This window comes from Cervus elaphus, chromosome 18, assembly GCF_910594005.1.
Source record: "Cervus elaphus chromosome 18, mCerEla1.1, whole genome shotgun sequence".
Taxonomy (NCBI): domain Eukaryota; kingdom Metazoa; phylum Chordata; class Mammalia; order Artiodactyla; family Cervidae; genus Cervus; species Cervus elaphus.
The window spans coordinates 51929709-51947641 of record NC_057832.1 but is presented as its reverse complement, the minus strand read 5'-3'; the positions used below and the strand labels follow the sequence as shown (position 1 = coordinate 51947641).

Genomic DNA, 17933 nt, shown 5'->3' with positions numbered 1-17933 from the left:
ATGTCATTTGAAGCTGTTTAATATTGCCCTTTGATTAAGTAAGCACAGCAAGTCTTACTGGCCACTTAGCACAGTGAAGTTCTGTCTTAAGGGTCTTTGGGAACAATTTCTCTTTTGAATGTTGTTGCTAAGAGAGTGTGACATTTGCTGTTTTGGAATATTGATTTAAGCTCTTTATTTAAAAAAAAAAACCTAATTAGATAAGTAGCACTGCTGAACAGATAGATTGTAAGTCTCTCCAATTTAAATTTTCTTCTTCATCTGCAAATAAGTAGCATTCCAATAGGGAAGGGGTACTTTTGTAAATAATCTGCCTGGTGCTATCCTTACAACCTCGTGTCCACTGACTTGTCAGTATGAGCAAGAAATAATAACTTAACACTTACAGAAACTGGTCTTGAATATGTACTTAATAACTTTTATGCATCATTTTATGCATCAACCTGAATTTTACTGTGTATTAGAGTTCTTGTGTTTATGTTTTCTGAATTTTTAAATGTACTGTCGAGAAGGTGGTTATTAAAATTTAAAGTTACCTTCCACTCTTAATCTCTTCTAATGAAGGAAATTAAGAAAAGCAGCCCATTTGGAAGTCCATAGGGAAGGAGATGGTTCTAGTACCACAGATAACACACAGGAGGGAGCAGTTCAGAGCCACGGTACAAGCACCTCTTACAGCGTTGGCGCTGTCTTCAGAGATCTCTGGCATGCTGCTTTCTTTTTATCAGGGTTTGTATTAATTCAAGACTTCCTATGGCTTAGAAATGCACTGTTCCTTTTTTGGCACTACAGTCTTAATGCGTACTAATGATTTTGAATATGACAGTCCTATTGTGGATTTTATTTTTATAAGTTATAAAGCTATATATAAGGAAAAAAATAGAGACCATAAAATTCACTCTGAGATATACATATATATATGTAAATGTATATTTACATATATGTATAAATAATCTGTATGAGAATGAATATATACTATCAAAGTATATTTAGTTAGTATTTTTTGATTTTAGTTTCTTTTGTGATTTCTCAAGTACTATTTTATTTCTATTAAGTTGCTTATTTAATCTTCATCAGCACTATAGGACAAATTGGCTTTGTTAATATAGTATGTGAGTTGTATGGCATTTTAAAAAAATCTGCCTCAATTACCTAAAATTATCTGAAATAAAACATATAGGTATAGGTATATGTATTGTTACTTGAAAGAATAAAATATATACTGTAATACCAGATTCTGTTTTTTTGTAGGTTGGGTTTTTTATTTAGTTTGTGCCATAATAAAAACTGATGAAAATTGCTAAGTTAATAAGTCAAGAAAAGGGATACTGCAAGTAACTTATTTTTAGTCACTTCTGGTAACTTCTCTGCTAGTATCATTGTTTTATCAATTTGTGATTGTGTTCTTATGATAAAGTTTATCATGCAGTATATAATTATAGTGCATGTAATTAATTATATAATTAATCAGTTTATATCCTGGGCGTATTCTTATTGATAGTAATTTGGGGAGAAATTTTCACAAATTTTAATAATTTTCAGTAATGTGGCATTAAGTTGATTCTCTGACTTTTCAACCACTTAGTCTTCTAGAAAATACGTATTTTATATCAGTTCACTGCAGTTGCTCAGTCATCTGTCTCTTTGCCACCCCATGGACTATAGCATGCCAGGCTTCCCTGTCCATCACCAACTCCTGGAGCTTACTCAAACTCATGTCCATCGAGTCAGTGATTCCATCCAACCATCTCATCCTCTGTCATCCCCTTCTCCTCCTGCCTTCAATCTTTCCCAACATCAGGGTCTTTTCTAATGAGTCAGCTCTTCGCATCAGGTGGTGAAAGTATTGGAGCTTCAGCTTCAGCATCAGTCCTTCCAATGAATGTTCAGGACTGATTTCTTTTAGGATTGACTAGTTGGATCTCCTTGCAGTTCAAGAGACTCTCAAGAGTCTTCTCCAACACCACAGTTCAAAAGCATAAATTCTTCAGCACTTAGCTTTCTTTATAATCCAACTCTCACATCCATACATGACTACTGGAAAAACCATAGCTTTGACTATATGGACTTTTGTTGGCAAAGTAAGGTCTGCTTTTTAATATGCTATCTAGCTTCGTCATAGCTTTTCTTCCAAGGAGCAAGTGTCTTTTCATTTCATGACTGCAGTCACCATCTGCAGTGATTTTGGAGCCCCCCAAAATAAAGTCTGTCACTGTTTCCATTGTTTCCCTATGTATTTGCCATGAAGTGATGGGACTGGATGCCATGATCTTAGTTTTCTGAATGTTGAGTTTTGAGACAGCTTTTTGACTCTCTTTCAATTTCATCTAGAGGCTCTTTAGTTTTTCTTCGCTTTCTGTCATAAAGGTGGTGTCATCTGCATATCTGAGGTTATTGATACTTCTTCTGGCAGTCTTGATTCCAGCTTGTGCTTCAGCCAGCCTGGCATTTCTTTATGATGTACTCTGCATATAAGTTAAATAACCAGGGTGACAATACACAGCCTTGATGTACTCCTTTCCCAATTTGCAATCAGTCTGTTGTTGCATGTCTGGTTCTAACTGTTGCTTCTTGACCCATCTACAGGTTTCTCAGGAGGCAGGTAAGGTGGTCTGGTATTTCCATCCTCTTAAGAATTTTCCACAGTTTGTTGTGATCCACATAATCAAAGGCTTTAGCTTAGTCCCTGAAGCAGATGTTTTTCTGGAACTCTTGCTTTCTTCATGATCCAGTGGATGTTGGCAATTTGATCTCTGGTTCCTCTGCCTTTTCTACATCCAGCTTGAACATCTGGAAGTTCTCAGTTCATGTATTGTTGAAGCCAAGCTTAGAGAATTTTATGAATATAAATAAATATCTCTAATTTCTGACAGTGAAAATATGATAGTTTTATCACTGCAGAGTCAATTTTTTAAATGTTTCTCAAGACTTTCTGTAAGCAAGTATCAATGGCATAGTAGATATGTTTTGCTTTGAGGGGATCATTTAGATATTTTGGTCATTTGAAACTGGTGTTATATTAATATGTAGTATTCAGAATCCTCCTAACTTAGTTCATGCCTTTAGAATTCTGCCATGTTTCTCTAGTCAAATGAGTTTCAGAGTTTAATTTTCATCTTTTGGGGCTGTACCATACTTTGACTCCTAGTTATTGATATCATAATGGCTAAATCCCTTTGGATTTATTCCCTTTAATCATGACAACTGTAATCTGACTGTTTTTAAAGAAGCACTATTTTAAACTGTCTCATTTGGGGTCATTTGCCAGCATATGAATGAGACTGTTTTAAATACTGGGTATAAAAAGATCTTAAGAAAAATGTTAATTTCAAAAGTTCTAAACTGAGTTCTGGAATCTTGATGATGTCTTGGTCTTTCAGGCTTTGATAAGTCACAGAGTGCTTAAACTGAAATACCAACTGAGATTTAAAGTTGTTTCTGGTGATAACAAGTTGAATTAGCATAACTGATGGAAAAATAAATGCATAAATACACAAATATCTAAGCTTTGTGTTTGGTGAGTTGATGGTTTTCTGGATGTTACAATGAAAACTGTATTTTTAATACCCTGTATTTCTGTTAGGCACTACTTATTAATGTCATTTCTAAGTATATTTCATTTTTAAGATAAAACTTTTCTTTTTAAAGTAAGGCATAGGCTGATTCATGTCAATGTATGGCAAAAACCACTACAATATTGTAAAGTAATTAGCCTCCAACTAACAAAAATAATTGGGAAAAAAATTAAGACTAAAATAAAATAAAATAAATAAAGTAAGGCATAATATTTCTCATTTGAAAAGAATTGAGAATTATTGTAAAGGGATTCTGTAAACCTGAGAAAACTGAGCCAGACAAAATATCAATTAGAAAGATACACAAGTCAGTCATATTTCCTAAGGATTTAGCACTTTAATATCAGTTAGTTATAGTCTTAAATTGGCATAATTATAGAAAGATTAAATATGAAGAATTGCATCTAGGTTGTACATCTCTTTAGCATGGTACCTGTTTCAAAATTCAGATAGATCCTAAGTTCTCTTTCATATCCTTTAAGATTTCATTTGGCTATCACAATATCATTAAAACAAAAGCATTTGGAGTTATGCTTTTGAGTAGAAAAAGTAATTATATAAATTGAATTGGTAAGTTAGAGACAGCGGAATAAAACCAGGTTACATGTTAACTCCTCTGCGTAACTGACCTACCTTGAAGTGTTCTGGTCCGTTTAGCTTCCATATTTACTGTTTTTAACACTAAAGTGAAAATTAAAGGTTTAGTAAATTGATTTTCTTCACATAATGGAGTATACTGCATAGTGTAAGTAGTATGCAGTCCTGCCAGAAATTTTAGATACAGGGATTAAAACTTGGCTTTTACTGACTGTAGTTTAAATAGTTCAGTTGTTTAAGCTGTCGACTGGGTGAAGCTATGTTGCATGTCTTTCACAGATAAGGATGAAGACCATGTAAAAGCCAGTGTATTCTGGCTTTTCCCAGATTTTTAAGACCATCTTATGGACACAACTAGATAACTTATTAAATTTGCTAGTGTCACTGTATTTTAGAGTTGGATTGATCCTAGAAAGATTACAGGTACTATAAATAAATTAATTTGGTACACCTCTCAAACTTATTTGTGATAGAGGATACCTAGAGAAACATAGGGTCCCCAGAGTCTTTGAAAGAGGTATGGTAGCATGTAATCAAGGTGTAGTCATAGATCCAGAAAGCAGTGATGGTTGTAATAGGCCCCTATGTCATTCTCTTATATTTTATGCATTTTGTTTCTATAACTTTCTCTCCCCCTTGATTCTTAACCATGTGCAAATGAGAGCAGGACCAGAAATTTCATACTGTGTTCTAGAGCAGAGTTACCTGCTGCTGTTAACTTTTTTCTTAGCATGTCTAATGTCCTTTAGTACTGAAAGCATGATCTTCAATTGGCTCAGTTTATATACCTCTGAATAGTTTTGAGAGCACCAAAAAAAATACTTCCAATATTTTTTTTTCCATAGCAATACAGAGTATTCTGAGTGTTCTTGATTATCTGACTAGGTTTTTTAATGTAGAAACATACTAAGTTTCATGTTTGGCATAGTAGATTGGATATTTCATAAGCTAAGTAGTTCTTTAAAAGTTGTGTTGACTTTTTGGCCAAAGTTTTAATGTGAAAAAATTTAGTTTCATCATTTATTTATGGTGTAGATCGTACATGTACAAAATTTATTTACATTTTTTTCAGAAAAGAACCAAATTGTCTCTCACTCTGTCTCACGGAGGAGCTAAGGCAATTAAAGTCATGTCCTCCTAAGATATTTTTGACATAGAGCTACCTCCTTTGAACGTCAAGCATGATACTTCAAAGAAAGTATTACACAGGTCATGCCTTCCGAAAGTGTTTATTAGTTATTAGCCCCTTTATAAGCCATGACCATGGCAATGAAATTGCACATTCTGTCATTGCAAATGCTTTTTGTTCAGAATCCAATGCAGCAATATATAAATGCTGAACCACTATATTGTTACAGCTGAAGCTAAAATAATATTGTACATCAACAATACTTCAATTAAAAAAGGCCAAATGCAAGAAATCCCACTTCTATTGTGGAGTAAGTAAAATCAGTATAGACTTGTATATCTCCTCTTTTAAGATACTAACCTCACTGCCCATTGTTAACTATGGTTTTATTAGGCGATTGTATTATATGCTTTAAATGTAGCTATCAAAAGGTAAGATCTTTTTGTAGATAATAGTAAAAAGCACCATATCTTTCTATACTGTAGGATTTTAATTCCTAGCTAGATTCTTTCTACCCTGCTTTTTGTTTTTGGTAGGAAATGATGATTTAGATACATGTGTTTATTTTAAAATCAATGTGCTGTTAATATTGATAAAAAATAATAAACTGACTAAATTATCTCCTGTAAAAGAGGGAATTCTATTAAATGATCCCCCCAAAAAAAGAAAAAGGAAGAAAATCAAAATGATATTTAACTCCCTTCAATTTATTTTTTAACATATTTTAAAGTTGTCTTAAGTAGAAGTAACTTCCCTTTAAAAAATGTATTCTAAGTAGTATTTCACAGTTATCTGTTTTTTAAAACTGAATGTCACTCCCACTGCCTTTCCCTAACAGTTTTATTATCTTTTGTAAAGAAATGGGAGGAATTCCTTAAAATCTGAGTCTTGGTAATCTGTGTTCCTTCTGAGAAATTATTATTCTGTGAAGTTCTTACTTTCAACTATTAATGACAGTATGAATGATATAGCAATCAGTGGTAAAATTAAACCTTGCCTGGAGGTTTAACCTCTTTAACCTACATTTTTTACCTTCTTTAACCTACGTTTTTTTTTAACTTAGCTCTCCTACATTTTCTCCTTCCTGCATTTCTCCTATGTTAAAATCTAAAGTAATCAGCTTGTACTTTTAAAAATGTATAATTTTACTTTGAAACAATTTTAACAATTGTTATTTAACAATTAGAAAAGTTGAGAGAACAGTGCAAAGAACTCCCATATATTTTTCACCCAGAGACCCAGTTCAGTTCTGTTAATTGTCCCCTATTAATATCTTTTACAGCAAAAGGATCTAATCTGGGATCATATGCCACACTCAGGGGTCGTGTCTTTTTAGTCTCCTTCACTCTGGGACAGACTTCAGTCTTTCCTCAAGTTTCATGTTTTTCACAGTTTGGAAGATACAGGGCATTCACTTAGTAGAATGTCCCTTAATGTGGGTTTGTGCATTTGATGCAGTGGTTTTCTGCTTCTAGTTCCAGGTGACTCATGAGAGCTCAGTGTATATCTCTTCCCTATGCTGTCTTCAGCATCATCAGTTGGTACTTGAAATTGGTCATGGTAGGATTATCTACACCATGGAAATCAGAGGACACTACAGACAAGGACTTTTTACACCTGGATAGCTGGTTTTTCAACAGTTAGCAGTGCACCACTGAGTTAGCTGTGTGATATTTCTTCATATTTAAACCCAGTTCCACATTTTTGGTAGGAATATCATTGTGTACTATCAGGTGGCAAACAGTGTAGATTTGTTCCTCACTAGTGATATTTATATGAATCACTTGATTAAGATAGTGTCTGCTAAATTTCTGGAGAAGGAAATGGCAACCCACTCCGTGTTCTTGCCTGGAGAATCCCAGGGACGGCAGAGCCTGGTGGGCTGCCATCTGTAGGGTCACACAGAGTCGGACACGACAGAAGCGACTTAGCAGTAGCAGCAGCAGCTAAATTTCTCCACTGTAAATTTATATACTTTTCCTTTGAAATCAACAAATATCCTGTGTGGAGCTACATTAACTATAAAAATGACCCGTTTCTCATCCCACCATCACTTTCTAGTTTTAGCATCCATTGATGGTTCTTGCTTGAGTTATGGTAGTTGCCAAATGGTAATTTTTCTAACTACATCATTTCCTTCTACATTTATTATTTAGCATTCACTTTAAGGAAGAGCTTTCCCTTAATCATTTACTTAGGGATTTTTATTTTTTCAATTTGTTATTGTCATTTTTTATTTGGATGATTAGATTGACTTCAGTTTGGCCAGGGGATACTTTAGAGCAGTTTCTTTTCTTTTGGGGATTTCCTTGTCATTTTCTGAACCCTTCCTTACTGTTTAGCACAACAAAATGTTTCCAGGTTCAACTTGTACTTTCTTTTCCTCAGGCTTGGAATGAACTGCTTCTTCAAGGAGAGTAGTGTATGGGAACTAAGCTCTGAATGCTGGGCACACTCACTGCTGTTGTGGTGTTGCCACCCTGGAGCCTTCTCAGTGGAAAGATCTAGAAAGTGTGTGTGTGTGTCCTTTTACATTTATATTTATTTCTTTGTCTAGGTATAAGCCATGGATTTTCAGAGATAGTTCCAATACAGATACAATACCACAAAGCTTATTGTATCTTTTCTCCTCTTTATATGTTCATTCTCTGTCACTGAAAAACCTGGTTCCAGTCCTTAATATACTTATTTGATTAATCCTCTGTGTGTATTGATAGCCCATCTCCAGTCCTCTGGGCTGCACCTTGCCCCCTGCCCTAAAACTGCCTTCAGATTAGTTGCCATCGTCTGTTGCTGGGCGACTCCTGCTGTTGCATTCCAACTACTGTACGCTCTTGCAACTCTGTGTTACCACTGCTGTTACCAGCCACTGCCAGGATGCCTCAATTTGTATTTTAAGCTGCTTTGTAAACCCTGAGGTTGGTACTTACATTTAGTATTTTCTTTGTTATTTCAGCTTGATTTTCAGCTTATCTGCATTTAGTGTGAGAGAAATATCAAATAGCTACTGTAGCTTAGTAAATTACTGTTCATACCTTCTGACAGCATTACTTACAGTTTGAGGAGATATTGGGAGAAACAGCCCAGAGAAAATGGGAAGGAGGCAGAGATATGAGAGGAAGTAGGAGATAGCTGAAAGGTATATGGAATGAGTGCTGCTAGAACTCTTTCTCTTGGCTTAATGCAGTCTTTACGTTGTCCTGGTAAAGAAAGAATACATTCTCCTTAGAAGTATTTTTAAAGCAGCCATTATTACAGATTCAAGCCCTTTTCCTAGGTTCATATATTTTGATCCTTTGGGGTTCTGGGTCACTCTTCAAGGTTACGGCTACTTTTTCCGCTTTGACAATTGTCTTCTAGGCCTACGTTATCAACTGTCTACTGATCTTTCTCAGGATGTTCCTGGGGACTTTAGCTCCAACATTTTCATCTTTCTTCTCGAATAAATTTCTCTCCTTGCATATCCTGGCTGATTAATAACTCTCTTCTACTAACTTTCCAGTCTCCTTTCCTCTTATTCATGGCCTTACTCCTCCCTTTCCAACCTAGTACAATTTCCGTGAAACTTCATACCTTTCCAGCACACTCTTTCACTGTCTGAGTTTCCCACATTCTTATAAGGTCAAGTAATTTCACTTCTTTTGGTATTTTTCTACATCTCCATGTTGCACAGTGTTCAGGGAGAGGTAAAGGGAACAGTAAATGACAGTTCTCTCGGCAGAGAAGGTCACAGGGGTTCTCTGCACCTTTTATTTTCTCTTTTGCCCTGTCTCTCCTCTCTCCCACAGTTCATTTTCCTCCCTCCGTCTGCCACGCTTAAATGATCTTTGTTCTGTAGTGCATGCCCTTAGTCTCTCTGTGCCCCTTAGGGTCATACAGAAAGAATGACCCATTGCGTCTTGCACCTTTGTGAAGATCTGGTCTTTGTGACCAGGAAGGATGCATTGGAGCTCTGTAGAGCACATGGGAGGGATGATCTGTCTGTCCCCTTTTGTAATCTTACAGGAGAAGGTCGGAAGTGTAAGACAAACTTTCTAGGCTTTGAGTGTGTTAGGAAGAAATCCTAACAGGCAGTTTCCCAAAGAGTGGGCTGTTGAAGATCATATAGAGAATAAACCTCAGTCAGAAGGTCTGTGTTCTGCTCTAACTGGCTGTGTGACCTTAAATTAATCATCTAGACCTCTTTTTATTTCTGATTTATTGTTTCCAAAGTGAGTATTTAGCATAGATGAGTTACAGTGTCCTGTACAGTTCTGATAGATTCCAATAGAACTGAGCAACTGTAGTGTTAAAGATAACATTTTTCCCCAAAGAAACATTTTCCCCCCCATTTAAAAGTTCTTCTGTTTTTTGACCTACATGAAGGCATTGTACTAATATTTTTCCTGTCTTACAAAACGGATACTCTGGAGAAAATTCAAGGGAATTTATTTTGAATACAATTTGACACAATTGCTTTTTAATAATGTTTTATGATAGACTTAATCTGCATTGAGCACATTTAAAGTTTGTGTGGGATTTGCATTGTATTTCTTCTACTACCCATTTCTTTTGGATAGCCATTCTTTCACCGGCTGGATCCCTCAAGCATTTGCCTATTAATCAAAAATTATTTATTATTTTCCATGTTACATATTATGTATTGAGAAAAACTTAATTCCTGTAAATGAAGAACCTCAAGTGTAGTCTTTTAGATACTTGTAAGCTACATGATTACTGATATTTTTTTCTGGAGTATTTCAGTGGGTGAAAGAGGTTATTTCTTTCTCTTTGTGTTCTTCATTTTTACCTCTTCCATTATGTAACATTTTATCAGAGTTTTCTCTTTTTTCTTGTGCTTTTATGTTACAAAAGGTCCCGTGTCCCCATTGTGTATTAAAATGAATTTATCAGAGGTGTTTAGGTATCTACACTTATGGTAAAGTGTTTGGGTAAAGGAGAGTATTAAAATTAAGCTAAACCACTAATTGTAACTTAACTTTGTAATTACTGAGGTAGTTTTTTTTTAATTAGTCTTTAAAAGTATATTATTAACCATAATGGGCAAAATTTTAATCCTAGGTTTTGCTCAAAGACCGGTTGATTTTGACCAAATATTGTTTGATAAGTTAGGGCATGTCTCTTAGAATTGCTGTTTGTAAAACCTTAAAACTTATAAAGTAAGGTAAAATAGGACCTTGATTTTCATATTTATTTTTTATGATATTATATTTCTGAATTATTAATTGTAAATATAAGATAGCAATTAAAATCTGAGAAATAGCTACCATGTTTAATTTTTAGCAGACTGTAATTTCTACTGGTAACCTATCCAAAATAAACTAAGTCTATATAACATGTTTCACATATCTTTCTTTTTAGATCAAAGAAAGCAAAGAATTCAATTGATAAATCAACTGAGACTGACAATGGCTATGTATCCCTTGATGGGAAAAAGACTGTTAAAAGCAGCGAAGATGGAATACAAAGCCATGAACCTGAGTGTGAAACTCTTCGACCGGAAGAGGCAACCTGGAACACCGGAACACTGAGGAATATCCCCAGCAAAGTGAGTGTGATTAAAAAAAATAATAATACTTTGTGTGATTTTACATTAGTTAATGGAAAGTGACTTAGACATAGTAGTTACCCTTGAGTGTATATATATTCTCCAGAATTTATTCTGTGAGCCTTTACAAATCACACTGATAATGATGAAAATAGATAAAGTAGTGTGAATAAGCCTGATTTCCATTATAACCTGGCACCTTCTAAATTAATTGATTGACTCTAATTTTTCTAAAATGTTAAATTAGATTTAAATTTATAATTAATGTTCCTTAAACCTTTTTATTTCTCTATTTCCATATGTGTAAATGAATTTGTTTCAAATGGAATATCTGTGTTAATCTAAAAGCTTAACCTAGGACCCTGGTTTTCCTTTAATGTTCTCTATAAGAAAATCTTACTTTGTTTTTCCTACCTTTGTGACCTTTGGTGTCAGCACATTTGTTTTGTTTTTTAAAATTCTTACAGAGAAAATACTTAAGGATAACAATTGTTTATTTACTTTTCTAAAAGAAACCCTAGATTTATTGTAACATAGCCTATTATAAATATCTTCTTTCTCTTCATTTCCCTGAAGTTTTTTGGTTAAATAATTTTTTTCTTTAAAAGCTGTTACAGAGAAAAAAATGTGGTCAAATTAAAAGATAATACCTTAGTTACATTTAGAAATATAAGCATGAATGTGGGTATTGAGGAATAGTAAATGAAGAAAAGAGGAGTCTCTATTTGAGTAAAGTATGTGCTATTGCTTGACAGTACATATATTTTAAGTACCTGTAGCTGTATAGTAAATATCATGGAGTGGCAGTAAAATAGAGTCCCTTACCATAATTTTAGATTTTTGAGGCATTTAACTCTCTGGTAATGTGAACCTCACATCACTAGCATGTCTCAACAAATGAAGTTTTTAGTCATGCAGTTTTCAAACATATTTCCAGGTATGTATTACCTACTAACATTCTATAAGAGGAACATGAAAGTATCAATAAAATATCTGTTCTGAAGTCTCTTGGTTTCAGAATTTCTCAAATCTGGGTGTCTTAATGTGTACATGATGTTGTCTGTCTGATATGTGTTTCATTTGGCTACCAGTCACCTCCTCTTGCCTTGTAAACCATTATTAAATCAGGGCTGGTTTTATGGCATTTTTGGTTTGTGAAAATAGTAAATTCATTTTAGGTCTCTCAGCTTCTTTTAAAGGGTCTCTTTTCTACTTTTATACTATTTTATGTTCTCATAATTTTATAAGCTATTTCAGATCTTTTGAACAGAAACGTTGTAGGACAACATTTGATAAATGACTGTTGAGTTACTCTTAAAAGAACAGTACCAAAGTCACTGATTTAAGACGTTTTTTTAGAAAATCAGGTGGTATTAATCAGTTACTTTGAAATTTTTAAAGGTATTTGAAGGTATGTGTATATATGTATGTATAATTTAAAGTTTTGCAGTTTTAAAGCTACAGGTTTAGTCACAAATTACCAATGATCCTCTTTGCATACTCCTAACTTAGGATACCCAAAGGACAGTAACAAATGTCTCTGATGAAGTCTCCAGTGAAGAAGGTCCAGAAACAGGATACCCATTGCGCCGTCATGCAGACAGGACTTCTGAGAGCATTCTTCGGAATAGAAAGTCACACCATTATAAGAAACATTACCCTAATGAGGTATTTACTTTGGCCTTACATTTGTGCATATGTATCTATATGTTTTTAACTTACAACTTCTTTCAACTATTGAATATATTACTGAAATAAATATCTCCCATCAGTCTCAATATCTTACTGTTAATATGATCTGGATTTATAGAAGAGTACTTTTTAGATTTATATATTTCACATATAAAGAGCCACACACTTTTATTCACTTTGTGCATCATCTCTGAGGATTCATACATTCAGCTTGTTGTTTTCTTTTAAAGAGCATTCTGGAGAGACAGTCTGTGAACTCCCATGTTAGACTTCCACAATTTGAAAAGGCTCTATAACTTCTAAATTATAGCAGTGTTACTATTCTAAGTGACTTCCTTCATGGCACTGTCACCAGTTACATTGCCCCAGACTATAAAATTCAATTCCTTTTTCTTCTATAACTCTGAATTTCTTTATTAATGTGTGTTTTTCTTTAAATCTTTTTTCCAGCTTTATTACAGCTCTTGATGTTGTCATATCTCTGGAAACTATTTCAATAGAAAAAAATTTTTCAGTTGTATTTTCACATTTTCTTAAGGATAGAACATTGTCTTTCTTCAGGGCACATGAATTACTCCTTTTGTCACTTTCTGATAAATGTTACCTTCTGCTCTTTTTGTACTATATTAGAATATATTTTTTTTTCTTGATGGTTTAGAGTCAAACTTCTGAAAAATCTAATATTATTCTATGTTGTAATATGAAAACCTTAAGAGTTTTAAGATTAAAGGAGTTACTTGTTTTTTCTATGCTTTTCTTTGTGATTCTGTCTCTAGTTAATCTTTCTTGTGAACTATGGCTGTTTCTTCTGTTAGTGGCTGCCGTTAGAGAGACACTTAATGCCAGTGTGTCTGCTCATTGCCTCTTCGCCCACAACTGATGTTCCATCTCCTGTTCCTAAGCCAGATAACCACGCTTGTGAGATTCATAGTCTATAAACAGGTGAAAGTCTGTTGGTCCTGGAAAGGATTTAGAACCTTCTATAAAAAGAGGTCTCCACTCTCTTATAGAATAAAGTATTTGGCTTTAAAGTTACTTTTCTTGACCCAAATCTTTACTTTTCTTGAGTTGCAGCTGTATTTTGAGATATTGAGATTCTTTTTTTTTTTTTTTTTAAACTGTTTATTTGGCTATACCAGGTCTTAGTTACCGCGTGTGGGATCTATTTTCCTGGTCAGGGATCGAACCTGGGCCCCCTGGATTGGGAGCTAGGGGTCTTAGCCACTGGACAACCAGGGAAGTCCTGATACTGAGATTCTTGAAGGACAGAACATTATTCTGCTAGTCTTAACTTTTAAATAAATGTTTCTTCAACTCTTCCAGATTCCAAGCTAAGTAAGGCTGATAATTAATGAGTAGGCATTGGTTGTTTTAAATCTTTTAAAAGTGATGTAAAAGATTACATTAAAAATAAACCAGATCTTCAAATTCTTCATCTGTGAAGTGAGGAACTTGAGACCAGAGGATATTTAAAGGCTGTATTTCAAAATTTTTTACTCTCAAGTTAAACCAACTGAAAAGTTGTTCTTATTTTTTATTAAAAAAGCAAAACAAAACCTTCTTTGAATAAGTAAAATTCAAACAGGATTTATAGTGTTGTTTTGCATCTATATGTAGTTATTGCTGTACTTTTCAAATTACTGGTGATACTGTTTTCTTTTAGGGTGAGGCACAAATAAATCATTTGGGGAAACACTTTGTGCAGGAGCAGGACTGATGGGCCTCACCAAAAGAGTACTTTTCAGGAACTCAGCCGTTTGTTGTAAGCCTCCCAGATGTTAGCATCTGTAGATATACTTCGTAGGGGCGTTTTGTTTTTCAGGAAGAAATCATCCAATCTTCTACTGGCATGGGAGTGGTAGGTACTATACCATGCTGTCATGGTGTTTGGCACCAAGGGGATTGGGGATGAGGTGTGATCTTGCCATTCAGTATCTTGGACTTTGACTTAACCCTCCTGCCTCTTACCCTTTAACTCCCTACCCTGGTTCCTTGGCTGTTTCTGCTGGGTTTCTTCTGATGGGTTTCTTCCAGTCTCCTATTGGGAAGGTGGTGGTGGAGTTACTTGGTTATCTGGGATATAGGAGATGTCCTGGGTAATTGGTAGCTCCTTTTAAGCATTTGTGCTATTTCTTAGCTCTGTCTTGCTTTGTTTAACTCTGCAAGTGTCTCAGTTTTTATTTCTTGTTGTGAATTAGCTTTTCATCTGATGATGGGAAGCATAATGAAGAAACAGTGGGCTTGGAGTCAGACGACTTAAGTGACTTTGGAAAAATTGTTTAGCTTACGTGAGTCTCAGTTTCTGCCTCTGTACAGTGGGGAGAGGAGGGGACTGGCCTCATCAGATTGTTAGGTTTGAATAAGATTATGCATAATTGCCTGGCACAAAGCATTTATGTTATAAATGCTTCGTCCCTTCAGCTATTTCAGTTCAAATAAATAGTCTTTCTTAATATGATTGTATCCTAAATTGAAACTACCAGTCTAGAGATTTGAGATAAGCAGAGGAAACCGTATTAAATGACCTATTGAGCTATTTTCTTCAGTTCTAAAATTTCCTACTTTTAGGCTTAATTCAGCAATTTGTAGTGAAATTTAAAGTGGCCATTAACCACCTAAATATTACAGGTAAAATTCTGTTTGAAATGTAAGCAATTATAGGTAATAATTTTTAGATTTTACATTTGTGAAATGGCCCACTCATCAATGAATATTTGATGAAATATGTTTATTAAGAATTACATAACATTTTTTTAATCCCTGAAATCACCCATTAGTTTCACTTAAACAGTTATCAGGCCTTTAATCTTATTACTTATATTTGTATCTGGTTAGCAAGTCTGCATCAGAAATAAGTTACAGATAATCTAGTTTCATAAAAAATTTTGATTTAGCAATTACTGATTACTTAATACAGTGTGTCTTCCTATCTAATGAAAACAGCTTATGTTTCAAATATTATGGTTGACATTACTGAGTCTGAAGTATTTTGGGAGTGTATGTCTTAAAACAAAGTTGACTTATTTTTACCCTTTTTTCTTTCTTTATTCATTTTCCTGCTCAGCTCTTCTGGGAAATTTTTCTCTCTCAAACCATGCTCCTCCCATAAATACTCTTATCAGTACACTAAATTTATGTTTATGTTATCCCATCCTAGTATCAATAAATTAATTATCAATAATATATCTAATTCATTTAAGATATTTTGTTATTTGTGCTAATGATGGCCAAAAAAAAGTGTTTGGTTTCTGTCTTTCATGGACTTATAGTATATTGAAGAGGTATGACATATTTGAGAATATGAACTACATTGAGCATTTAATTAACATAGGTAAATTTCAGATGCCAGAAAACAACACAAAATTTGTCATTAAATGAACATAAAAAGTAATAACTTGCTTTAGGGACAAAATGATTGCTCTAAATAGAGAGAAGCTTTCTTTTTTCTTTTTCTTTTTAATTTATTTATTTTAATTGGAGGCTAATTACTTTACAATATTGTAGTGGTTTTTGACATACATTGACATGAATCAGCCATGGGTAGAGAGTAGCTTTAAACTAACATTTGTTGAGCCCCTGCTTTGTACTAGGTTTGCATTAAAATCCACAGCGCTCATTTAATTTTCAGTATCTCTTTAAGGTAGGTAGTTTTATTCCCCATTGGTAGATGATTCAGTAACAATGTAAGACAGCTAGAAAGGGTAGAGATGGTATTTTCCTGATACTTTGTAGAGTAGACTTTAAAGGAGAGTAGGATTAGCAGTAAGTGCTAGGAACATGATTAGAGGCTAGAGTGGCAAAGAGCAAGTGGTGTTGAGGGGCTAGGGAGGAGCCCAGTGTTGCTGTAGAAGGAGACAACAGGGTCCGAAGTAGCACATTCAAAGACAAGCATGCAGGTTGAAGGAATGTGAGAAGCCACAGAAAGATTTTAGTCTGAGGAATGAAAGAGCAGCTGCACTGTGGGAAGGTTAATCTAGAAATAGGGAAAGGCCTTTCGGATAGGGGTCAATAAGGAAGGTCTTACAGCAAATAAAGTGTGAATGATGAAATTTGAACTGTTGTGGTAACATGGCAAAGAGAGAGGAATAAATATAAAACATTTGCAAGTAAAATTGACAGTCTTACCGACAGAGGATGGGTAAAAACAAATCCAAAAATTTCAGCGTACTTGACTATAAGGATGGCTATTACCATTCTTTATTTAGGAAGTTATAAAAAAAAAAAGAACAACTTCCCTGGTAGTTCAGACAGTAAAGCGTCTGCCTACAATGCGGGAGACCTGGGTTCGATCCCTGGGTCGGGAAGACCCCCTGGAGAAGGAAATGTCTACCCACTCCAGTATTCATGCCTGGAAAATCCCATGGACCAAGGAGCCTGCGGGGCTACAAAGTCGGACAAGACTGAGTGACTTCACTTTCACTTTCACTTTTGAATTAATTTAAGTTAAAATTTTACTCAAAGGTATTTATTTTGTATTTGAAAAAACTCCTAGTGGAAAAGTATATTGATGAGAAATTATTTAACTTATGCCTTTTAGTTTTTCACTTTTTTTTTTAAACTATAGATTATCTAAAAAACCTGGGGCTTCCTGGGTAGCTCAGCTGGTAAAGAATCCACCTGCAATTCAGGAGACCCTGGTTCGATTCCTGGTTCAGGAAGTTCCCCTGGTGAAGGGATAGGCTACCCACTCCATTATTCTTGGGTTTTTCCTGGTGGCTCAGATGGTAACGAATCTGCCTGTAGCGTGGGAGACCTGGGTTCCATCCCTGGGTTGGGAAGATCCCCTGGAGCAGAGCATGGCAGCCTACCCCCTGTATTCTTGATTGGAGAATCCCATGAACAGAGGAGCCTGGCAGGCTATAGTCCATGGGGTCACAAAGAGTCAGACATGACTAAGCACAGCACACGTCTAAAAAACACAAATTGGCAGTTATCTTCCTGGTATAGAGTATTTGTTAATTTTATATCAATTTATTGAACTTCTGTTTGAAAAACAAAAACAGTAGATATATGAAACCTGTTGTTGCTTAAAAAAAAAAAGACTAGAGTAAGAAAAGAACTTCATTAAATATATCAGTTAAAGTGGGTTAGTATTCACTGGCTATGCAGTCCATATAGATTTAGGCTAGTCTTTGAATTCTGAACTTTGTATAAAGTTTAAGAGAAAACAGGCACAGCTTTTGCCTGCAAAATAACACTGGAGCTAAGATGTGAAATCACATTTTGATATGAGAAAATTTTGTTACTCCTTAAAAATAATATGTATTTTAATGTTTTGCTGTTTATTTCACTGTCATTTGGCAGTGTGTTTGTTGTTTTAGTAAAAAGTAGCAATATATGTTTCTGATAAAATCCGTTGAGTTGGAAAGGGTACATAAATTGTATTAATGTC

At 34.7% G+C, this 17933-nt stretch overlaps 1 protein-coding gene across 4 annotated transcripts in view; it reads left to right on the top strand.

Annotated features, from left to right (window-relative positions):
- PHTF2 (putative homeodomain transcription factor 2) overlaps positions 1-17933 on the top strand; it is a 125172-nt gene that overhangs the window by 84030 nt on the left and 23209 nt on the right. For all 4 annotated transcript variants that reach the window (XM_043871637.1, XM_043871636.1, XM_043871635.1 and 1 more), the window contains 3 exons: positions 565-729; positions 10663-10849; positions 12362-12517. In XM_043871637.1, coding sequence (XP_043727572.1) covers positions 565-729; positions 10663-10849; positions 12362-12517 — 508 coding nt within the window. The remainder of the gene's footprint in view (positions 1-564; positions 730-10662; positions 10850-12361; positions 12518-17933) is intronic.